The sequence below is a fragment of the Leptinotarsa decemlineata genome, unplaced genomic scaffold (assembly GCF_025532065.1).
Source record: "Leptinotarsa decemlineata unplaced genomic scaffold, Ldec_3_MD MMD2_tig00000882_RagTag_RagTag, whole genome shotgun sequence".
In the NCBI taxonomy this organism is placed as follows: domain Eukaryota; kingdom Metazoa; phylum Arthropoda; class Insecta; order Coleoptera; family Chrysomelidae; genus Leptinotarsa; species Leptinotarsa decemlineata.
In genome coordinates, this window is record NW_027412556.1 from 3,165,360 (window position 1) to 3,191,847 (window position 26,488).

General features: G+C 33.4%; 1 protein-coding gene and 1 long non-coding RNA gene across 2 annotated transcripts in view; one reads left to right on the top strand and one right to left on the bottom strand.

Moving 5' to 3' along the window:
- The window catches only part of Zmynd8 (Zinc finger MYND-type containing 8), a 36,754-nt gene extending 27,419 nt beyond the window's left edge, over nucleotides 1–9,335 (bottom strand). Inside the window, 8 exon segments of the mRNA XM_074174807.1 lie at nucleotides 1,851–2,021; nucleotides 2,188–2,368; nucleotides 5,976–6,029; nucleotides 6,031–6,061; nucleotides 6,144–6,316; nucleotides 7,970–8,013; nucleotides 8,016–8,570; nucleotides 9,044–9,335. Of these exon segments, the coding sequence (XP_074030908.1) occupies nucleotides 1,851–2,021; nucleotides 2,188–2,368; nucleotides 5,976–6,029; nucleotides 6,031–6,061; nucleotides 6,144–6,316; nucleotides 7,970–8,013; nucleotides 8,016–8,538 (1,177 nt within the window). The 5' untranslated portion in view covers nucleotides 8,539–8,570; nucleotides 9,044–9,335.
- Nucleotides 9,336–9,363: 28 nt separating this feature from the next.
- On the top strand, nucleotides 9,364–12,730 carry LOC141482128 (uncharacterized). Its single transcript, XR_012465358.1, has 2 exons — nucleotides 9,364–10,208; nucleotides 12,528–12,730. It is a non-coding gene; the product is annotated as an uncharacterized lncRNA (long non-coding RNA).
- Nucleotides 12,731–26,488: the final 13,758 nt, after the last annotated feature.

Below are 26,488 nucleotides of genomic sequence, written 5' to 3' on the forward strand. Positions count from 1 at the left end.
TTGAGATGAAAGAAGTGATTTTAAATGTGTTTCAAGAAAGAGATGGAAGAAATTAAGTCATCGACTGTCGACGAAGTCGTATCGAAAGTTTTCGATAAAATTGGAGTGTGTTGCGCTTCGATTTACAATGTTTTACGGGAATATAAACAAAATCATACATTTTCCAAACCGAATACAAATAAGAATCGTTAAACCATTATAAAATCAATAGATGATGCTGATAAACATGCAATCAGGAGGAAAGTGCATGAGTACTTTTTCAGAAATGAAATACCCACAATAGACAAAGTACTCACAGAAATAAATGAAGATGTTTTATTGCCAAGTTTTACAGCAAGATGTTGGTTCTGAATACGACCCTGGCCAGTTCTTGGGATTTTCAATATAAAGTGCGTAGGGCATGTCAATGTTTACATCCACTCTATCTTGGATTTGAATTTGCTTTAGGTCTAGTATGTTGTCATCATACTACAAGGTTGGTAGTATGATACAACATTTTACAAAGTTGGAAGTATGATAACAACATACAAATATAATAATAGCTGCTCTAGTAGTTGGGTAATTTTGGAAGATGATGCTACATAATAATTTATTTGATCAACTATGCACCAGAAAACTCATAGATTTTAGGAAAGACCTGGGAATAGATGGCAATTCATTCAAAAATGTATTAGGCTTAGTAAGCCCAGAAATTATGAAACAAAATGCAGTCATGAGAGATACAATTAGTAAGGAAGAAAGATTAACTATCAGGTTGAGATATTTGGGTACAGGAAATTTAAATGAAGATTATGATTTCCTTCGATTATGGTTGAAACATATCCTATGACTAGTTGTACTACAACACCACACACATTACAATTATTGTTCAAACAGTTGGGCCAATCAAGATTGCACAACACAAATTGCATTGTCTGTAAATATATGACTAGTAAACAGTTAAAGTAAGCACACTCAGAAAACTGAAACATATGACCAATGATCTGACATTGCTGACAACTGTGTTATAATGACTGTTATTGTTTTCTTAAATTTTAAAAAAATGGATATATATCACCAAGTGATCATCTTCAAAGAGGAAGATTAAAACAGTTTTAATCTTCCTCTTTGAAGATGATCACTTGGTGATCGAAACACGTGTCGAGGTGTTGGGGAAAAACTCCAGTAATATTCATTACTACACCAAAGGTTCCAAACAGTGCATCATAAAGTAAACTTTAATTGTGTCGAAATATTGTACATATAGACTTATAACAGGATGTACTCCAATATGTATATGAATTTATTATATTGTAACGAACCTGAAGCCGCCCCTGACCGATATGCCGGCCGATTCAGCGAACAAACCCATCACCGCGAAAGAATGCAGTCGGGAATCGCCGGTAAAACTCTAGAACCGAACCGACTAAAGATTTCTAGAAAGGACAGTTACTTATAAAAGCACGCCTTCCCGACCCAAGAGGGCAGTTCAGAAAGTGAATCGAGCGGCTAAACAAGAAGTTCAAATAGTGGAAATAAATTAAGCGTTAGTTGCTAAGTATTGTAAATAAATTAGTTTGTGATTAGTGAAATTCTGTTGGAAATAAATTTGTTTAAGACAGTTAATTCATTAATTTGTTACAATATTTAATTTGTCTGCACCACCTCTGTTGATTGAAACATAGTTATATATTGATCAATAATTGTGGTAAAAAAATTCCTTTTTACTGCCTGAAAAATGTGAACAGAGAATGAATAATGCATATGGATTTTTATCATGTATCGGCAGACTCCATCACATTTTTTTGTAATTTTTCAATTGAATAAGGAAACAATCGAGCAGTTAGTAATGGAAGAATTTTGAAATTTACCTTTCAGTTTGGCCCAAACGAGTAGGTGTGGCTTGGGGCATACTTCCACAAACCATGTTAGCTTTTTGGTGTTGGCATTCAAGTAACAGTTCGGACAGTTCTCTATCTCAGCCATTTCTTGTTTGCATACTTTTATGATACTTTTTGCAGCATACGTCAGCTTTGATTGATCTGAAAAAAATTATTTATATGAATTAAATACAAAGAAATTGAAATATTGACCAAATTTTCAACAACTCACTTGTTATTGCGAGTTATAAAATTTTGAAAACATAAGATGATTCTTTTTCTTTCATTTTCCGCTTTTCTATTTGTTGTGTAATATGAATATACTTACAGGAATTGAAAATAATGCTATTATGCAACAACCACTTGGCATCTGCTTCAAATGCTTGTGTACTGCCGTAAACGTTTTTCTTAATATTCTCTACTAACATAGTCATATCCATTGGTTGTATAATGTATTTTTTGTATTCTGGAAATTCAGCATCATTCACCGGGTGTAAAAATGGGTCAGACTGAAAAAAAATGTAGAGATTAGAAACCGTATCATTTTATTAAATGATTCTATTTTTAAAGAAGTATCTACTTAATGTAGATAAATAAATAAATAATAAATAAATAAATGAATAAATAATGTAGATGAATAAATAAATTAATGCAACATTTACACTTCTTTGCTGACATACGCTTATGAAGTTTTCATTATGTTTTAATATTATTCCTAAGCCATTTTGTTACAAGTCTTATTTGAAATCCGCATATATAATAGAGTTGCACAATACAAGTGTTCAATCACTTAGGTGCCAAACTCAGTAATGTAATCAGAAATTAGTATAGCTAACCAAATCCTTGATTAACTTGCTGAACTATAAAATGTATAGTATATTTCCTAGTAAAAATGTATGGTATATATATGTGTGTATATATATATATACACACACACATATATATATATATATATATATATATATATATATATATATATATATATATATATGTGTGTGTGTGCATATATCATATCATATTTATCATATTTATTGTATTGTTATCATTTTCAATTGTATAAATTGTATAAAAATTGTATATTGATTTTGAGAATCCTATTGTTACAGTGCTTTTGCATAATATTAAATGTTTTGAATCCAACAAAGATCAATAAATGAATTTCATTACAGAGCTGATTAGGTTTAATAAAACTGATATTCATAATGCCGTACGTAAAATTAATTTGTCTCTTGAAAACGTTTTTGAACATAAACAAATTCAAATTGAATACCACTAAAACGAAGGCTATGATATTGACAACTCAATATAAATATAACTTAATTGATATCAACTCCTTTAATATTGAGATCTACGGCAAAACTATTAAAATTGTGGAATAATTTAAATAACTGGGCTTCATCGTTGATAACACTTTGAGTTTGTAAAAATACTTCTAGTATATGTGTATACTTTCTAAAAAAAATGTTTTTCTTTACTAGAATTAGTAGACAACTGACGTTCCAATCTAATTCGACTGTTTATAAAACAATAATCCTAACACACTTTGATTACTGTTCTACTCTGATATCATTACTAGACGGTAATTCTATCTCTACTCTACTAAAGTTACAAAAAGAGGAATGCGCTTGTTATTAAAATGCCATAAATATACTCCTATAGTATCAATGATTAATGTTCTGAATTGGACGACAGTAAAAGAAAGATTACAATATTTTTCTATGATCTTCATATTTAAAATACTCAGTGAAAAAGCACCACATTACTTCAATCAATTCATTACATATAGCATTATTTTATAGTTTATATTTGTTAATTGTCCCTTATACATGTTTTACTTTAGTAGACTTTGCCAATAAGATGTTTATATCTTGGGTAATAAAGCATATTTTGATTTGATTTGATAACCGCCAGATTCACAAATACGATACAAGAGGAACAGATGACTTGGTTGTCCCACGAACAAACCTTGCAACAACAATGAATTCTATATTTCACAGAACTCTCTTGGACTATAACAAGCTTCCTAATGAAATCAAACAAGGTAACGCCCTTCAACTCTTCAAATGCCCCTTATCTCAATTTTAACAAGCACCCTATCATTCCAACTAAGTTGTTCATCGTTCTTCTCTATGTTAATCTTTTTATCAGTTACTACTGCTACGTTTTTATACAAAATAATCTACTGTATAGGTACTAAATATTTTAGTTTACTTTGATTTTTTGGCTTTTTTTGGGGTATAAATTCAGGAATTTTACATTTTTTGTATAAAAATGAATAAGTAGAAAGCCAAAAAACTTTTGTCTTAAAAAAAAGTGTTCAATTCAATAATTGTGCATGACTTATGCTTGAAATCATGTAAAATGATACATAAAAAACTTTCTGTTTTTAAACCACTTTCATTTGTAACTGATGTTGTTACTGTTACCCAAACAATTACAATGTTATTGTAACTGCACCACGTAGTAACGGCTACATGCATCAATTTATGCTTGAAATCATTTTCAAATGACACAGCAGTTCAATTGAATTTATTTCAGCTTTTATACAATTCACTTGATGTCTTGCAATTAATTCAAATCAAGACCTTTTACCTTCATTTTATTTTTTCCCATTGAGCCATGCATGCATGTATATATGTGGGTGTAGTACGCACCAACTAAGATGAGTCAGCACAGAAACGTAAAATTGTTCTGTGTTACAAAACTCCGCCCACTTAGACATAGACATACTTTATTTGACAATGTTCATGCAAGTTTACATTGGTAGCAAGTTTTATTACAAAAATTGTATTTAAATAGATATCATATTTCAAAGAAAAGAATCACGGAGTCAGTCAAAAACACTATGATATACACCATGAACAATCAAACACATCAAGACATTAACAACTTTGAAAGCGATTTAAAATATTAAAATAACTAAATATCTAAACGTTCTCATGAGAATGGGAGGGTGTCTAATTATTCTACAATAGTGTAGAAACTTGAGTTGATGAGGAACTGTTTCATTTTTTGATTGAAACAATTGGGGAGTGATTATAAAGAATTATATATAATATATATTATATATATGTTTTTTGTAATCTGTTCAACAGAACATCTCCACTAACCACTTTCCTCAGTTGTCTTATAATGAAGATCACACTAGACAATTAGGAGCAAATTGATTCAATGTTTCAACTAATTTAGGGTATCATCGAGGTTAACACCCAGAAGTTTGGCATATTTTCCCATGTGATTACTCATTGAGAAGTTCAGCCGATTTGTTTTAACCTCATTCAGCTTAAAGTAATTATCAGAGAACCAGTTTTCTGCTTTCCTCTCAACTGTTGCAATGAAAACACATCTGAAGGAGTTGAGTGAACCAATGTTGAATCGTCAGCAAATAGTATGCACATAATCGAGTTGCATGTGCTAAAAGAAATCATTGATATACACAATAAACAAAAATGGACCCAGAACGGAGCCCTGAGGAACACCGTGAGTTATAGGCTCTAAGTTAGAAATGCTTCCATTGTAGATATGATTAAAAAAGTTTCAAAGGTACCCCTCTGATATCATAGCGCTGATCAGCAGTTCATGTTTGACACAGTCGAAGGCCTTGCTAAGATCGCGCAGGCTTATGGATGTCCGGCTACCGCTTTCAAGGCCCTGCACTATGTCCTCCACCACTCTGGAGACAGCCTGTATGGTTAAGTCATATTTCGCCAATGTACTATAGACATTAGTTTGTGTGACCAATGGCAATCTTCTGGGGTGGGTACAATTTGGTTTTGAATGCGCATCAAAATCTTATCATAGTTGGTGCGCACTATAATGAAAGGCAACTAACTATTTCAATGTAAAGTTATTAATGAGATGCTCTCTGCTACCGTTTAATCTATCAAAAGTACTACTCTAAAAGCCCATGCTCACAACAGTCTATATTTGTATATTAGGTTGTCTATTTCAATAAAGTATTATTATTATTATTATTGACATAAATTTTATGAGTCTAGTTTGAAATTTCAGTTTCAATATTTTTTATGTGAAGAAAATGTACGAGACTAGTGAATTTACGTGTTTCACATGTACCAGAATCAGGTGCACAGGTAATTTTAAAACCAATAAACTCACCCCCTGACATTGTATCATTCGCATAGCTGCAAATTTAAGAAGTTTGCAGAGGTGTTTCCGATGGCAATCCTTTCATTGCCTCCGACCTGAAAAGTTTTCACAATGAGAAAAATATCAAAAATGTTTTGCATGTTAGGATGGTTATAGAAACCGGATTTTAAAACTCACCTTGTATGAGTGGTATCTGCTTTCGAGGTAGCTACACATTCTGGACATGGCCAGTGATCTGGATCGTCTATGGTTTGCTTCAAACATTTTTGATGATATGATCTGGGACAAGTCTCACAAGCAACGTTGACCCCCTCTCGATGACATCTCCAACAGAAAGCATCTTTATTTTGCTAGAAAAATCAACAACATAATTTTTCCTGTTGCAGATCCCAACTCTTAATTTGACAACATAGATAGAATTGATGCAATGGAAAAAATGTATTGCCGAACATTTTCTGTTGACAGAAATTTACCAAGACTTATTAAAAATAGGATATGATAGGTATAACTTTAGGATCGGCCTAAAAGACTTATATTGTAAGCTATTATAGTCTACAAGAGTTTCATAAAGAGATTATCATATGAATGTTAGCTGACATTAAAAATATTGATAATTTCTTAACTAATGTATCAATTACGTAGTGTTTACTATAAGTTTTTTGAAAAATAAAGCAAACCTTATAATCGTAACACCAGATGAATGAAATTACAGACATAATCAATAGCATTAGTGGTTAAGAATGTATGCTTACTTGCTAGACTGAAAGTGGGATTCTTTTGCAGACATTGTAGAATATATTTTTGATTGTTTTTCAACAAAGAACACAAAAAGACTCATTACATTCTACTCACGAAGTCAAATCCTATGTCACAAAGTTCAACATAAATAAACCAAGAGCAATAGTGATGGATTTCAAGGAAAGAAGCTGTGGAAAATCAATATTTGAAGTGCCAAATCTGTTTTATGTGTTGTACTATGAATGCTCTGCATTCATAACGTTATCTGTATGTTAACAACCTTATTACAAAAACATTTTTTTGGATATGTATCAATTATATGGTGAAATGATAGAGGAACAATTATTTCAGCATCTTGAGGCATTTAAAGCATACTTTATTATTATAATTGTACAAGAATAACATTCATGAGAGAATCAATAAAGGAAGGATATCAACTGCAACTTTAAATTATGAAATAGATTATTGACGATATTCATTTTCATAGAATACTTATCCTCCGATAGCAGTCTAAGATCACAGAGTCCACCGACCTACATCGTTCAGCAAAGCTAATATTTTGACGAAGTAATATGTAGTTAGGAATATATGCCTACTTGCTAGATAGAAAAAGGGATCCTTTCATAGATGAGTCCTTGACTCCTTCCATTTAGAACCTGACTGACAACTCGGAAGTTTAAAATGTCAGAGTTTCACAAAAATAAACCAAGAACAGTGAAAATGGATTCAATGGAAAGAGACTGTGGGAATTGAACATTTGAAAGGGTTGAAATGAAGACATTGAAGTTGAAAGAAACATGGAAATACATACAGATTTGAAATCGACAAGTCACATGGATTGGCACGAACTTAGAAAAACAAGTTTACTAAGTAGAAGTTCAACAGAAAACGTGAATGATGCTAATCTTGAGAGAAAACTGATCTCAGGCACATAAATAAGGAAATGGGTGATGGAGAAACCATACTTTGTATACAATAGCCCTAAGTTATTGTTATAACCGTATCATCCAAGAAGAGAAATGAGAGTAGTGTAATGAGATCATTTTCAAATCATGATCTCAACCTCTAGGTCACCAACAGGAGATAAAGTTCATATTGATAGTCAATAAATAAATGATTTTGCAAAAATAATCATATTCATGGCTTTTAAGGTTACATGAAATAAAAGGTATATATCAAGGTCAGAATGTCAAATGTTCATCAAGTAGTTAACAAAAATTATTTTATTTTAGTGATAATAAAAAAATATTTTTTCAAAAGCTCACCTTGAACATCTTTATATCACCAGAAAATGTCTTCATATTCTTCTAGAGTCATCTGTGGCGCCCCCTACATTAACCTCACCTGAATTATTTCTTTTTCTTTTCAGTTTATGGCTATTTTCATTTTTTATGTTTGAATCACTTTTTATGAATTCCTCCTCTAATTCAGCTTCTGCAGTGACTGGGAATTTGAAGTTACACTTATTTTCTGTAGCCACTTTTGCTATTTTGATATCAGATTCAAGTGAAGAATGTTTTAACAACGAAGTCTCTTTAGTTTTGTTACCTTCAATTACTTTCCTTTTGTGTGATATATTAGTGTCTAGATTGGCTTCCTTTGACAGAGCTAGTAACAACTTCAACTCTCTTGATTTATTCAAATTTGATTGCTCGGAACTGTCATCTTCACTTGTTTTTTCATGATTTTCTTGATCTCTAGACTCCTCTTCTGACACCTCTGCCAAAATTTCAGGTTTCGCTGTAGATCCTATAAACATCATCCCGAATACTTTCAGCAGACTCGGTGGGCGCTTGTGATCCAGGTTTGCTCGGTTCATCATTTTCGCTACCATTTGAGGGTTGAATAATCTCTGGATCCGACATTCTGATGGATTGAAATGGTTATTAAGAACGGAGTGATAGAATACTTTCTTTAGCTTGTTACTACTCCACTATTATACGAAACATCGGCAAATGTTTCTTTCAGATACAAACTTTATGATATCAAAGGAAACAACTACGTCCCTTTTCTTTCTCAATCGTAATGGCTTTTCAAATAGATATCATAGCAAATGCTACAAGATAAAAGATCATGGAGTATATAATAATGGAAAAGTAGACTACCAAAAAAGGTTTAATCAAACAAAAAATCACCATAAAATATTTTTTCCTGATCAATACAAGTTTTGAATACATTTAGAAATAATAGGTACCTATATTAGCAAAGCTCTAAAATTGAAACAAGCACAATATAATGCAAAACCAATCAGTCTAGTACATCTCAATTAAATAGGTACATGTGAAGTTAATTTTCAATTATACACTAACTAATGACAAACTGCTTAGGTACTTACTTACTCTGAAAATGTCTAGCGGAATACCTTCCTATCAATCGTATCTTCCGTCCGTCGGTAAAACAGCAAATGGAAATTTCTCTTGCTTTAACCTAAAACCTTGGTTTGTTCAAAATTAATTATTTTCAATCTGAAACATTTTGTCTCAGGTTCTGCAAACTTTGAAGAACGTTCAAGTAATTATTAAACTTTGTTGAATAAAACCAACCATATATATATATTGCTCACTGCTTTATGCTTTCCTATGAAATAAATACTATACATTTCGATTTCTCATATAGAGGGCAGTATTTCTATAGGAACTATTTACCGTTGGCAGCTATGCAAGTATGTTTCATGTCATTTTCTTGCAACTTAACAAAACAAATAGGATTGTTTGAGCTCGTATATTGGCAAAGTTAAACAAAGTTAAACAGCTTCCACTAAAGGTTCAGTCACTTTGATATTCGACAGATGTCGCATGAATTAGTCGAATGACAATTGTCAAAATAAGAAGAAATTTATGATTAGTATTAATATCCAAAAGAATTATTAGAAGTTCTACAGAAGCAAGTCTAAAAGTCGTATCTATTAATGGATGCAGGATATTAATAGTGAGAAGGCTATTAAAACACTTGATGGTTACAGGAAGACAAAATATCTGGGACAGAACATGAAGCTCTCCAATAATAATGAATATTTTAAAAATATATTTGAAAACATTAGTGGCATTCCCCATTTGTTTGAAGTAATTAGGAACAACTTTGTCAAATGTAATATTTATAAATGAAGGCACCATATGTGGAACCATACTGTAATGATTTGTGATTCAGACAGTTTGTAGCTAATGCTTTTTCTACTAGTAGCAGTCAAATAATAGTTGCCATGTATACTTGTCATACATCACATTTTACTTCTATGTGAGGTATGCCATTAAGGAAAACTTTCAGGTTCCGTTCATAGAGCCCCCTCTCGTTTAGTTCCAGAACAATGATCAATATATTTCGTTCCACCATATCTTATTTACCTTATCGTATTGTCTTTTTCTATAAATGTTCAGAGTGCATGAGGAATACTCAAAATGGTACCAGTAGGAATGGAAACAACAAATTTCACAGAATATTGGGAATGGTTTAGTGAAACACATGGCGAAACTAGTAATATTGTCAATGTTATTGCTTGACTTTGGTGTAAGTAGAAAAAATTGTCACTACTACACCATTATAAAAATGTTTTAGTGAAAATGTTCAACAGGTTGTATTTTCAATCAGTGTATTAGGTATTTGAGGCACACTCTATTGTTATGCTGAAAATAATGTACTCTAGTTCGAAAGAGTTGAAAGAGATTCACTTTTTTGAAGTTCTCATTATGCATTATTTGAATTCAACATATTTTAGAGTTGAATATGATCCTGAATTTGATTTTTTTGACATTTAGTGATTTTCTTATGCCAATTGTGTTTCATTGCCCCCGTTACGTATTCGTGAGTTCTTAATACTAATTGGTAGGCCCGCCCAAAATTAACAACTTTATTTAATGACTCAGAATATAACTAATCACTATACTTCATAATCATTTCATTTGTTTTACTCCATGCACATATAGTTATAGATAGGACGAACCTTTCATTTATATAGGTCAGTGAAACTGGATAGGAAATATTTTGAGAAAATTTTACTTAATGGGATAGTCACGGATTTTCACGATTTTTTCTGGGATGATACTACATGATGGGTAGGAATTCAGAACGATTTTTTTAGTCGATTAGATCTTTTCAGTAGATATTATTTTTGGGAAAAAAAACTGTGGCTTTCGATTCTTTCAATATCATATTTGTAGAAAGTGAGAAATTTCAGGAAGAGAAAATCCATCCGTAATAACTTTTTCATCATGCGAGTGAAATTTTATATTAATACTCGTTGCTATATTACGTTCTATAGCAATCCTGTGTATATCTGTTCAAATTCCATTGCGAATATTCGGAATGAAAACTCATTTCACAGGTTCCAGTTTTTATAAACTGGCAAACTCTAACAATTTGTAATAGATAGATAGATAGACTCTATTGGCTATTTCACACAGTGGTTTACAGCACGTCACATAGTACAAAAAATATTGAGAGACAATATGTAAAAATGTAAAAACAATCAGGTTTTCAAATTGAGGGAATTTGACTTCGACTTATGTAACCTGAACCGTTTTAGTGCTATTTGGTTTGCTGATCTCGTGTCGTATTTGTGAAGATCTGACGAAACAGTATAGTTTCCTTTGTTTGAGTGTATTTCACAAAGGGTTTGATATATGTAAATGCATGGTAGTGTCATTATTTTCATGTCAGTAAAGAGGAAACGACAGTGTTCTCTTGGTCCAACTCCAGCCAGAAGACGAATAGCTTTCTTCTGTGATCTGAAGATGTTTAGCGCATTGCTGGAATTTCCCCATAGAATGGTTCCATAGCTAATACGCGAGTGAAACAAAGGGAAATATATTTGCCTGTGTGATTCGGTACTTACAACATATCTCAATCTTCTTAAGAGAAATATTGAACTGGAAAGCTCGCTGTTCAGTTTTTGAGTATGATATTGCCAGCTTAGAGTATCATTGTAATTCCAATATAAGTTGCAGGTCTTATAATCTATAATTTTATCCTTATCTAACTGGAATTGATAGAGATATTTGATATTTTGTGCACTTTGAAAGCGTTTTCAATTCATACTTTGGAATTATTATTTGATTATTTAGTATAGACTTGATAATTTGCAGGAAAAATGATCTAGAGTAGTAGGTTGCTATTTTAAAATCAGACAGATACTTTTATTGTCAAATAGTTTTTACAACCAAAAAAAAAGAATTACAGTAGATCTATTGTAAAGGAGTGATCAATCGTTGCATGTGGGTACTGTAATTTTTGCTAAAACTTTGGAACACTGTTCTGAACCAGAAAACTCTACACACCTCAGCAACTTTCGATGCTTTATACCTCGGATCAGACCTTCTTTGAAGTATTGTTCTCATGTTCTAAGCATACCCTGAAGCTGCTGGATTCTATCCAGAAAAGAACCATCCGCCTGATTGGAGACAGTAGCAGCTACATATAGCCTCGCTTACAAATATGAGGAACCTACATACTTATTGACTTATTCATGGATACTATTGAAAAGTGTATAATTTCCTTATTTCAGAAGTATAAAATGAGTTTCAGCTTTTTATGCCATCAGTTGTAGGTGGTGCACATGAAAAATCTTAGAAAAATGATAACAAGTGGAGAGAGGGTAGTCTGCCAAAAGTTATGTACCGCTTTAATAAATTTATATACTAATTACAACTGGTATCTTCTCTAATCGAAAGCGGTATTGAAAATGGGACATGAAAATAGGAATGATATTAATTTTTGGACAAGTGATCATTACCTATATAACAAAGGTGATGAATTTCTGTACGATTTTTGTGAAATCAGTTTTTCCAAGGACTTTTATAATCAGAACTATTATCTATTCTATTTTTTTAGATGGAGGTTGGTGAAGGCTTGTAGACGAGAAAAATGTAGAAAAAAGTCAATAAATTCAATTCAAATCCATCACATGGCTCCACCTGTTTTCCAAATTCGAAGATAATAGGTTGCCAGTTTGAAAAACGAGAGCGAGAATGTACTATTAGTTTCGCTATTGGTCAGAAGATGGCATGCGAATATTAAAGTTATTACAGCCCCCATGTGCAAAGTCATTTTCAATGTAGCCCCCACCACAGCTCTTGCAAGACATACAAATGCTATGTACAGAGGCTTATCATTACTTGTTCTCCAATGCTGTTGGCGTTTGGCATTGTCTGTATAATTTGTGTTGTTTATAAAAAAAACGTCATCGTCTAACAAAAAACCAGTCATCAAGAGTGTACCTACCTATCATTATATAACATTTCAATGAACTGTGCTACTACCTATAATACTTAATGAGATAAGAAAAGAAATAACAAAGAAGTCATGTTCCACTTGCTACCCTAATTAAAACTAATTATAGGTACGACACTGTGGCCGGAAAGGGCTTATCGTAATCCAATAGTGATTTGGTTGGGAGAGTCTATACCTGCGCGATACCCGGCATCACGTTTGGCGCTTGCTTTACTTTATACAGGTTCATTCAAAAGTTTTTTCAACATAACATCAATCAAATGTTTCAATCAACTTTTTCAGAAGATTTCATATGAATATCGTATTTGTTTCTTCTTTCCTTGAAGAATTTTCTATTTCGTAATTAGTCTGTTTTGAAATCAATACCAAAAAATAAATACCCTTACATAGAATCGATTATGATTATTCATCCTTTTATGTAAGACATGCATAGGACAAAACTACCTATTCGATAAATAAATTGTTACCGGCAAATGTATGATGGAGAATGAAATGAACAACTGAAAAACAGATTCAGCACATAACAAGAAATTATTACCACCCGTATGCAGTAGAATAATTATATATCTTATCGAGCCTACATGATTTATCTTTCTAAATTAACCTCATATTCATTTGTGAAGGATACTTTTTATGTACTTGATGGTAGAAATAACTTGAGCTATTCAAATGAAAGATTTTGATTTTCCGAAGGTAGCTTTAGAGAATGTTGAAGCTTTGGTAGATTGCCGCGCAGAGTGAAAAAATGAGATAGGAGCCTAAGCTAAGAAGTCGATCGCCGAATGAGAAACCCTTTCAGTTCTATCAATTTTCACTAGTTAAAGGCTGTATTACAAAATGTTAAATACTTCATTTATGACCTGTTCAGTGGCCTGTTCACTGTTTATGACCTGTTCAGCAGGAGGGAGGCGACTCGCTTTGGGCTTCAACGTTCTGGGGTTATCATTTTTTAGAAAACGGTGAAAGAAAAAAAGCGAGAAAAAAAATGCCATAACATACAATTTTCCCAAACCCCAGAACTGCAACAAAAAAGAAAAAAGTCCAAAACATACTCTACTCCCATATATTAATAACCGTTTCACCACCAATCAAGCATCATCAGCAGATGAACTGAGGACTCCTATAATCAATCCGTTACCTTCCATGCACAAATTACGAGGTATACCTTTAACGAGGGTGGTCCTAGAAGTACCTGGCCTGACCTAGAGATGGCGGTAGTTGTTCAAAAAGCACATCTTTGAAGTTTGAAGACGCTGCGTTGTTTAATATTTGTTTGGTAGCCATCAGTACCGAATTTTTTCGGTGAATTTGTGGAAATGAAGAAAAACGGCCATCGTTATGTGGTACAATACTTTTATTTGAAAGGCCTGTTTTCAAGTTTGAAGAAAATGGCAGAGTGGACGAAGATTTTCGAATGATGAAGAAGGCAGTTAATGTCTATTTTGGGAAGCAAGCCAGTTCTTATTATAAAAACGGCATCGAACTTATTGAACGTCGCTGATGGGAAAAGTGTAAAGAGCTGCAAGAAGATTATGTTGAAAAATAAATAAATTTTTTTCAAAAGTTTTTGTTTCCTTTGTCGGGCGAGATACTTCACCCTCCTATGTTATTCAAAAAGAATGAAAACACTTTTTTCTGGAACAAACAGTTTTCCAAAATATTCGCCCTTGAAAATTGATAAACTTTTCTATGTGTTCAAACCAATTTTTAAAACGTTTTTTTACTCTGGAGTTGATATCTCAAAAATATTTGATTCTGGAAGGCTTTAGCACCTTCTCAAGATAATGAAACTCGTTCTTACGTCGGGAGAATATGGGTAATGAGTCACCAATTTGATGTTTTGCTCCTTTGAATAATAATAATAATAATATCCTTTATCACCTAACAGTTAGAAACCATTTACAGGGTTAACTAAGTATGTTAAAAAAAGTAATATAGATCCTTATAATTACGAAGTTACAATTTGAGAAAATGAATAACAAAATTATAATATGATAAAATTAAAAAAAGCTATACCAGAAAATCAAAATTCTACATGAATAACTGAGATGCAGCGTCAACAACATATTCAAGGGAATCAAAATTGATATCACACAAATTTGAAATTAAATTGAAATTATTACAAATGCTAAAAATTGGTGACTTGAGATACAAATTGGTTCTGGCTAGTCGGCTGTAAAAAGTTTTTGTACTTCTAGTTCTAAAATGAGGCACACAGAAATTTATAAAAGATAACACCTCCATAGCATCCACATTGTTGAGCAGTAATTTATACAGAAAAATTATTCCAGCAAGTTTTCTGCGTAATTCAAGACTTTCAATATTGAAGAGATTCATATTCATATGGAATACTTTTATCAGGATAGATACCATAAGATTTGAAGTAAATAAACTTTAGGAAGCGACGTTGAACTTTTTCAAATAATGTATAGAGCCATATTCCAATTTTGACCTTACGTAGGCTACATAAAGAGTGAATAGAGCAGATATGTTTGAAAAGATCTACAATTGCGAACTATGAAGCCATAAACTCTCAATGCTTCACTTACTTTCGATCTAATGTGGTTGGAAAAAGACAAATTTTGATCAAAATATACACCAAGATCTTTAATTGAGTTAGTTCGTGACAGTGAAATGGTATCTACTCGATAATTGTACTCTATGACTGATATTTTCCTACTATAAGACACTACTTTACATTGAGATATAGTTTGTTAACTTCACACCAAGTCTGTATATTTTCTGTCGTTGCAATGTATTACAGTCTTCGATAGTTTCGACAAGAAATATATTTTCAAATCATCAGCAAAAAATAACTTATTACAATCGACATAATCAATGAGGTCATTAATAAATAATAAGAACAGAAGTGGTCCGAGATTCGACCCCTGAGGTACTCCAGATGAAGGATTGTAATAAAAAGAATCATAGCAGTTATAACATACAAACTGTTCGCGTTGAAGTAAGTAGGATTTAAGGGAAAGTATTGCTGAATTATGGAAACCAAATTGGTGGAGTTTTTGTAGAAGGAACATATGATCAAGTCGATCAAATGCTTTAGCAAAATCAGTATATATCACATAAACTTGACCACGATTTTTAAGACATCACTAATATTTTGGGTCAATACAAATAAATTTGTTATGGTGGATCTGTTTGACATAAATTCATGTTGTTGCGGAGATATGATATTACAAACTGAGGAATATACGCGATTGTATAGATGACAATTTCCAGAAGTTTCGCAAAGTTCGATAGGATTGAGATAGGATGATAATTTCGAATATCAGATGGATCTCCAGACTCAAAAACGGGACAAACTCGTGATATTTTCCATAATTCAGGAAAACTATTATTTTTAACTGCAAGATTTTAAAGTATCAGTAAGGGATAGACCAATACACCGATGCAATCTTTTACCAAAAAGGATGGTATCTTATCAGGACCAGAACTGAACTTATTTTTTAGTTTCATGCTACAATCAAGATTTCCTGTTGCTGATGTTTTCAAAGTTTATATTATTATATATTGCAATCAATTGTTCGATGTGCTGTGTGGAAGTTGGAGTTGTCATTATGAAGAGTGATGCAATGTTTTGAAATGGATTTTCACCAAAAGGACAAAACCACAACAAAACAGCAACTGTGTCGACTTCGACAAAACAAAAACTTGAGATGTCAAAATAAGAAACATTTTGAAAACTCTGTGTCGTGGACGACTGTGTTTGTCAACAAAGAAATGTCTCATCGGCCGGCGGAAAGATCAACTTTCTGTGTTTTTGTAAACAGAGTTCGCTATATGGAAACGGACAGCGACAACAACAAGCAACTATTCAGTTCACTATTTTGTTTTGGCGTGTGACTTCATGTGACATTACTTTATGATGCACTATTTGGAACCTTTGGTGTAGTAATGAATATTACTGGAGTTTTATCCCAACACCAAACAGTTACTTTAACACCTCGACGTGTGTTTCGATCACCAAGTGATCATCATCAATAGGAAGATCAAGCTGAAGATGATAACTTGGTGATCGAAACACATGTCGAGGTGGTAAAATAATGGTTTGGTGTTGGGACAAACTCCAGTAATATTCATTGACATCACTTTAGTTAAAGTGTCAATCAGTAGTGGGTAAAAATATCGATGATCCCAGTTCTCCATTCATTTCTATGTCATCATTTATCAAATCTGCCATAATTTTATCCCTTCAATAGTTTATTCGTCTTCTTGGCTTTCGCTCAAAAGATTCGATTATAAAAAAACAGCAGGCCATTATAAAAATATGAGGTTGAAGTTATAGTAGATAAAATTAATAAATTGGAAATTAGCTGCCGAAAAAAAAAAAAAATTATGGAAAAAGGATGTAATGAATTTTACGAGCTACCGTTGGTTTTACCATAACTTTTATCAATTTCAATGAATTTGACCGAAACAAGAAAGATCTAGTCTCAATATTTTTTATGAAATCGCCGAAGATCGAACGGCATCAAGAAATAAGTCATCAATTTGTTTCACTATTTCTTGAGTTGATTATTAAGTTAATAGGTAGTTTGTGGTCGGCATCTTCAAGCTGATGAAGATTATAGGGATGACTTTAATAACAGTGTATATTTATTAATATCATTTCGGTAAATTCAACTTCAATAAACATTATTTCCACTTCAGAGGCAGGAACACACATATCAGAAAGGTACTCAATAAGTATTGGGTGGGTTCCAAACCAAATACAGGGCGAAACATTAGCAAAAAAAATGTTTGCAGGCATGAGCTCCTTTCATTGGTGTGTTTGGTCCAGTGATTTTGGCCAGTATCGTTCCAATTATTTTTGCTATGTGTTGAATATTTTTTTCATCGTAATTTTAAAGAAATTCAACGAAATAGAGAAAACATTTACACTACTACAATATCTGTTGAAAGAATCACACATTTTAGTAATTTTTGGCCCAAATTTGTGTTGAAATTCGGACTGGCAAGTAATTTTCTGTTTCTAGTGTTCCTACGAGGAACGTGTTAAAAAAGCATTAATACTAGATTGGGTGAGTCATAACAGTTTGTTATAATTTTATAAATAAAAACTAAGTCGGTTATTATTCTTCGATCTTCTAGAAGCTGTATTTTGTAGTGAGATCGAATTTCGCTAATGGCAAGTGTTACATAAGTCTTCGTTATTTTGAAATGCAAGAACCTTACAAATCTGTTCTGTAGTCTTTCTAATCGTAATTTATGTGTATTATAATGTGTGCTCCATATGACACATCCGAAATTAAGTTTGCTATGAACAAATGCATAGTAAATAGATTTGATTGCTGCCTCGTTGTTGAAGTCTTTGCATATTCTGCAGAAAAATCCCAAGGTTTTGCTGCAGGAATAATACAAATGGAGATTGAAAGTCATTTTTGTATCAAAATAGATTCCAAGATCTTTAACTTGGTCTACTCTGTTAATAATATTATTGCCCAGGGAGTATTGAAAATGTATCGGTATGTTGTTTCTGTAAAAATATATACATGCACATTCATTAATATTAAGTTTTAATTTATTGAGGTAACAGTATTCTTAAAAAGCATTGAGGTGTTCCTGAATCTTTGAGCAATCTCTAATCGTCGTTACTTTTCTGAAGATTTTTAGGTCATCAGCATATAATAGTAGGTACTTGTGAGTGCTTGAAGCAATCTTTCAAATCATTTATGAATACTAGAAACATTAATGGACCCAGATGTGAACCTTGAGGGACTCCCGAGGTTACCACAAATGGAGCAGATCTGTATCCATTTACGCGCACTAGCTGACTACGATTGTGAAGGTAGGATGAAAGCCATCTAAGGAGATCTCCCTGTATACCGATTCCAGCAAGTTTCGAAATGAGAAGGTTATGGTCGACTTGCAATCTTAATAGTCTGCAACATCGAAGAAAGGTAGGAGATTTGTCTCTCTTCTATAGATACTTTTACGGGAGGTGTTCAAGTGACTTGAAACATTTGATTCCACCTAGAGCAGTGCACATTAGAAATATGCGGAGAAATGTGGCTGCTCATTGTTTTGAGGTTCAACTCAGTACACCTAGAACTCCCCTGTTCAAGAACTCTTTCATTTGGAGAACTGCGTTTATGCGGAGTAAACTTCTAGGTTTTCCAAATAGATTTAATCTCCAGCGATTCAAATTCAATATGAATCGCTACTTCAGCACAGGCATTGCTCTTAGAGTGCCTTAAGGACTTTCCTGTGTTTTGTACTAAAAAAATTATGATTAGGACAGATCCTAAAAGTAGGTAAAAGTTGTATTCACTATTTTCAAGTCTTATGAGTTGTTCCTAGATAGGTAAATAGTTAAGTAATGAATTCATCGAATATATAGAAATTTGACAGGAAGTAATAGTCATGATGATTCGAATTACTATAAAAGCACGACACAGAATTTGTAAAAACAGTATTGTGACGCCTGAAGATGCCATCGTATAGCGAAACACGTATTGTGGAAACCTCACATTAAAGTGTGCTTTTTTGAATACGTATTTCGAGTTTTTTTTTCGAAATATTCATTTTCTAGTTTTCCTTATTTTTCACTGCTGTAGATTTAAGATTCCCCTGATGATTTTCCTGACACAATCCATTAGAAAAATTGTCTAAATAATGAAAATAAAAATATGTGTCTGTCTGTGAAGAGTTTCATCATGAATTTCAACAATTTCTAAGGATATCAATCCATCAAAATCGTCTTGTTTTCTTTCTATCATTCTCCGTTAAACTCGACATGTTACGGTATCACATAAACATCGTCTGATTGGAAATATATATTCGCGAGAGCTCCGCTTTGGTTTCAATCGAATCATTATTGATTTAGTTCAACTCCCACCGACGAAGGAACGAACTGGAGGCGGTTGTGGATGGCAGAGGAACTGGGAGAGTAGGTCACTGGGTCGCACCGCCTTGCAGATGTTAACCATCTACCATACAATATTCGATATCCACGATGCAGACGATGTTTCTACCAGATACGTGCTCAAGAAATGTCTTGCGTGCCTCCGTCATTTACATATCTTGAATTATGCGGCTGATTTTATCTCAGTCGCCATTTGGACTGAGGGATTTGTATCCGATTCGTTTCGAGACGGCATGTGTTCGTTTTGTTTTGCATTTCCTACATAATTGTTTTTAATGGCTCGGACTTGCATGCTCTTAAAGGATTATCGCTGAATTCACAACACAACAAAGTTTTTGTTTCGGGGTTGAAATTAGATGATTTTAATGTATTTCCACGTGTTAAACCGAAAGTGACCATAAAAATTATATATTAGCTCTTGTTTTCAAGATATAGTATCATTATATTATATACATATATGTATATTGAGTTTTCAACAAATGAAATATTTCATCACCAACAGTTAGTACACATGTTTGTTTACATAACACCCCTCTCATCAGCTGTTCTTAAGTAGTAAACATAACCTATGTGAGTTTGTCAATTGTACGCACGTGGTTGCTATTGAAATTATCGTGTGAAGTTGATTTTTAAATTAATTTAAGTGCTGATCTGAAATGCCTCGAAAGTGTGTGAATTCTGTCGATAGCTTTTGCTATATATGTGGTGAAATAACATTTAAGGCTCAGAAACGTAAAATGACACCTATCGTTAAGACAGCCTATGAACATTATTTTGGTGTGAAAGTTGGGGACCAAGATAAATCATGGGCTCCTCATATATGTTGTAATTCTTGTTCCGTCATATTGCGAGAGTGGCTGAAAAATAAAAACCGGGCAATGGCTTTTGCAGTACCTATGGTTTGGCGTGAGCCTACCAATCATACAGACGACTGTTACTTCTGCTTAACTCCTCCCATTAAGCAAGGTTTATCTATGAAGAAAAGAGGAACGGTTAAATACCCTAATCTCCCATCTGCTCTTCGGCCTGTACCACACTCAGACAATTTGCCAATCCCTTCTCCACCCCAAAACTATGAAATTTCAGAGGAAGGTGATGAAGACTGTTTAGAAGGAGCAACCCATCCTTCTACATCCTATGACCCTGTTTTTGAGGTAAGCGATAGGTCTAGTGATCCGCACAGAATTAGTCAAGCAGAGTTGAGTGACCTTATAAGAGATCTTCGCTTGTCTAAGGAAAAGGCTGAGCTGTTAGGGTCAAGACTACACCAGTGGAATCTTCTAAAACATGATGTGAAAATCTCACTATAAAAAAATGAACTGGCCTACACGAGACCTAAACCCTAATGAGAAAAATGTAGTTTACGAGCCTCTTGTAGATCCTAAGGATGTTCTCCTTCCCCCATTACATATTAAGTTGGGACTAATGAAAAACTTTGTGAAGGCCATGGACCAGGAAGGACAAGCTTTTAAGTACTTGAGAGCAAAGTTTCCCAGGTTGAGTGATGCTAAAGTCAAGGAAGGCATCTTTATTGGGCCTCAAATCCGTGAAATCGTAAATGATCCTGCTTTTGACATGATTTTAACAGGAAATGAAAAAAGAGCCTGGAAGCCTTTAAGGGGGTTGTACATGGGTTTTTAGGTAACAAAAGAGATGATAACTTCACAGCATTGGTTAAAGAGCTTCTTAAAGCTTACCACCAACTTGGATGCAACATGTCCTTAAAAATTCATTTTCTTCACTCTCATCTTAATTTCTTCCCACAAAACTGTGGAGCTGTGAGTGACGAACATGGAGAAAGATTCCATCAAGACATTGCCTTAATGGAACAGAGATATCAGGGCCGTTGGAATGAAGCAATGCTTGCAGACTACTGCTGGTCTTTGTGTAGGGATGCTCCAGAAGTGTTTTATAAAAGACAAGCTAAACGACAGCGATCTTACAATGAATCGGATGGACTTAATTGAAATTTGGTGGTACAAACTTCTTTTATTTGTCAAAACACTAAGAATAATGTTTTTTTTTATTAATTTTGTACTTAAAATATTCTAAAAGAAACATAACAATATTGTTTTATGTACTTTCACTTTTCACGTATAGTATAACTACTCTTTAAGATTAAGTACTGTGTATCTCAAAAACCAGATCTAATAAAAATTTTTCATTGTTATTTTCGTTTTTATCACCCCGAAATTAGTAGAAATTGACTAATTTAGTGTAGGAAACATTAAAAAAATATTTTTTTGTTGTGTTGTGATTTCATACCTGAAATGAGAAGAATGGAAAAATAGTACTCCTTCTCGAATTTTGAAAGGGATAAGGCATAGAGATCGGACAAAATTTACGTCAAAAGGTGTGGTTAGCAAATAACTATTTTATTATGAAAACAAGACAGTTGTACAAAAAACTTTGTATGATAAGTTTCATTTTGTTCGTGACATTTCTCAACTCGCTACGCCCGTTTCGTAAACTTTTTCAGTCACAAAATATAACCTAACTTTCGACACTCATATCATAAATAGCTATTTTATACTTCAATTCTTCTAAACACCTTATAACTACAGGGCGCTAATGTCTGCGATGATGTGATACCACATTAATTCTTCCTCTGAGACTATGGTTGCCTTGAATAAGAAATTTCCCTTTCCTTCCAGAGCGGGTGGTGTAGGACCCTTCTGTAGAAACTTTGTCCTTTTGGTCTTCACTTTTAGTAGTAAGATTGTTGATATCTGGTTCATCCTGATTGCACAAATAAATTTAATGCGGAGTGTAACAGACTGTTGGTTGAAACTGGAAGTCACAGCATTCTGAAAATGGCCTCTGACGTTATGCCTCCAACTGTCAACTACGAACTGCCTTATAAAGTAATATTCCCGAGTAGAGAGGACTGGATATCCTGCAGGAGAAGGAAATATTAAGAGTAGATAGTTGTTGGTTCACAGATGGATCAAAAACACCTTCCGGTTCTGGTTCAGGTGTTTTCAGTCGCAGATCCAGGACAGATGTATCAACCTGCCTCTCCTCGATAGGAAGACTTAACAGATTATCTCCGGCTGGCTATACTGGCCTGTAAGGCAATGATGCTGCAGACTCCCTTGCAAGGGAGAGTGCTGCAAGCAGCTTCATCGGACCATAACCTGTCATTTGCATCGCTTTATAGTAAAACCAATAATGATTGAGAGTAAAGCGCGTTGTCATATCTAAATTTTACGTTACCAGTTTATAGCAGAATCAAAATATAGTAAGCAGTAGAGTTGTAGGTTGTGGCAAATTATAGATAATACACAATACTAGTACGATTAAAAGGTATTATTTATGACAAAAATCAGTAATGAGCTTGTAATGAGTAATACTTATACATTTCCTGATTACTGATCAGTTAAAATTCATTATTTTCTGTATAGTGTTAGATATTTATTACAACTAGTGGCAACGCTGTACGCAACGATATTTCTGTCTTTGTCACTTTACCGTAACTTATATCTCATCGTTGCAGTCCTCACTAATGTACTTGCAGCCATGAGCGTATCATCATACAGCGTGAATTGTACGTTTTACAGTTAAGTTAGTCAGCAATCGACGTGTTGTGATAACAATTGGTGAAAATGATAGTGATAATAAGTGTTTAAGCGTTACATAATTATATTTCTACACCGTTCTCAAACTACTCAAAAAATGGGAGACATGGTCGGGCCTTCCACGTCGAAAAAGGTAAAACGGTCGGAGTCTCGGTCAGTAAGAGAAAAACAAATTGTACTGCGAGTATTTCACTGTCTTGAAAGAGATCATCAGCCACCAAAAGATGACTATGTGCATATGTGCTGTAATTGTACGTGTGTACCTCCGAATAACTAACCGGGCATTTCTACGTCATTAAGCTCCACAATTACAAAAGAGAATTTAGTTGATATGTGCTCTGATTATACCGGTGTACCAAAATCATCGATTTACAAAATACTAAGAGAAGCAGAAATTCATGGGGACGTACAAACGCCAAAAACTAGTAGCGGACGAAAAAAAATCACAGGTGATGGAGAAGCCAAAACCAGTATACGCAGAACTATTCACAGTTTCTTTTTCAGAAATGAGCTGCCCACACTACAAACAGTTCTGGAGGCACTTAGCGATCATGAATTGGTCCCAAAAATGGGTAAAGAAACTTTTAGGAAACTTGTACACGAAATGAAATTTACGTACGGAAAAGTTGACAGGAAAAGCATTCTCATTGAACGTCAAGAAATAATAGCATGGAGAAGAAACTATCTAAGAAAAATTGACGAATTTCGGAAGCTCAAAAAAAAATTGTACTTCATGGACGAGACATGGGTTAACCAAGAACATACGGTCAAAAAAGTATGGCAGGATGGTAATATAACAAGTGCACGACAAGCCTTTAATGAAGGTTTGTCAGTTGGGTTAAAACAGCCATCTGGAAAAGGTAGTCGTCTGATAGTTACGCGTATAGAAAGCGACAGTGGATTTTTATCAAATGGTGAATTGATATTTAAATCTAAGAAAACAGGCGACTATCATGAAGAGATGAATGCGGAGGTGTTTGAAAAATGGTTTGAAGGCATCATTCAACTTGTGGAACCTGGGTCTGTCATGGTCATGGACAATGCCCCATACCATAGTCGACATTTAGAACCATTACCGAAACAATCATGGAAAAAGCAGCAATTCAAGAATGGTTAATTAATAAGAACATCCAATATAACAAAGATAGTTTGAAGGCAGAACTACTTCAGCTAACAAAATTACACACAGACAAATATAAAAAATTCGCAGTGGATGAAATGGCGTTAAGTCGTGGACGAATTACACTTTTAAGGTTACCACCATACCCTGCTAAATATAAACCTAATAGAATTAATTTAGGCGAAGTAAAAGGAATAGCACGAGAAAACAGAACATTTAAATTAGTGGACGTGCAACATCACCTACAAAGACTGGAAGAAATGCATGCAGCATGATGTTTCAAAAGAAGAGCAAAAAAATGTGGGACGTAGACAACCGTATTGAACACAATATTGAACCAATCATAATTCACTTTGATGATAGCGGTAGTAACAGTGACAAATCTGAGGTTGAAGATTGGACGAAAATTTGTACATTTACATTTATATTATACTCTATTATCAAAAATTTGTAATTTGTATTTTCTAGTACCCCTGACGATGAGTTTAAGTTACTCGAAAGCTTGAGAATAGTTATAAAGAGTTCACTTATCAATTGCTGCAACCCAATAGTAAAAAAAAGTTATATATATATATATATATATATATATATATTTTTTATTAATATTGTTAATTTATTTGGTACTTACTATAATTACCACGATTATTACTCCGTTTTCATAAGGCCCACCTAATGACTACAACGATTAGGTAAATTACGATATTGCAAAGTTTTAATGAAATAAATAAAAAATGTGTATGAATGTTTTAACTAATTAGAAAATTAGAATTTTTCTTTCAGTCTTAACCCTCTCAAAAATTAATAAGCACGCCTCCGATTTGCTGTCAACTGGGCTTACTTCTACTCTAAATCATTATTGGTTTTAGTATAGGCTTTTTGCCAAACAAAGATTGAACACCTGAATGGTAAGAAGATTTTTGGACTTTTGGCAGAATCTTCCAGGATTGGCTCACTCCAAAGCATTTATTCACCCTTCGAAGCTTGATACCAAACAGTTGTTGGATACAGGTCAATGTCATTTTAATATGTATGTGCAGAGACTCGGGCTGTCGGAAGACAGTGTCACATTCTTTTGTGGTGGAGGGTCGAATAGACCCACTCACTTTGGACCTAACCTAACCCAATTCAGTACGTAGTAGTTGATAGCACTTTTTCTGCAGCAATTGATGTCACACTATTGGCTTTTTTATCAAAAAGTACCAAAAATTAATGCTTTTCATTCAACTTTTATCCGACTTTGATATATTGCCCGTACTACGAAGGCGTAGAAGGGTCAAAAATTATTATGATAAAAACACCAAATTCTGAATTCTAGAAAATTTCGAGTTTTTGTTTGATTTGTTAATTTCCGAGTTGAAAGCCGAATTTAATTTAAATCCTGAATTGGAACTCGGAATTTAGTGAATTTTATTTCAAGAAAATTTATACCATTTCAACGCCTCCATATGAAACATTTTGTGACTCAATAGTAGAAAAAAATTGATGAAAGTCAATAATTTTCTCAAACACGTTGCCTATGATTTAGTCAAATTACGGCTAAATTATACTTTATGGGATACTCACGGATTTTGGCGATTTTTCCTGGGATGATACTACATCATGGTAGGAATTTAGAACACTTTTTATTTTTTGTCGGACTCAATTAGTTGTCGAGATATGGCCTGTCAAAGTTTGTATGACGTCATATTCTACCTTTATTTTTTAAGCAATAAACGATTGAAATTCATATATTTCTTTATTCAAAACAACTTTTTCTATATCTTTTTCTATCCTTTTTCAATCACTTATTGCCGATTTTCCTGAAATTAGAATAAAATTCCATAATTTGTCAAGTAGTTTTTTTAAAATTCTAAAGTAAGGTTAGACTGTGTTGGGTTAGGTCGGGTTAGGTTAGGTTGAGTTAGTGTTGTATTACCTACCTTAACCAGAGAGATGAAAAAAAAAGAAGAGTTTTTGACGATTGACATATGTTCTGGGAATA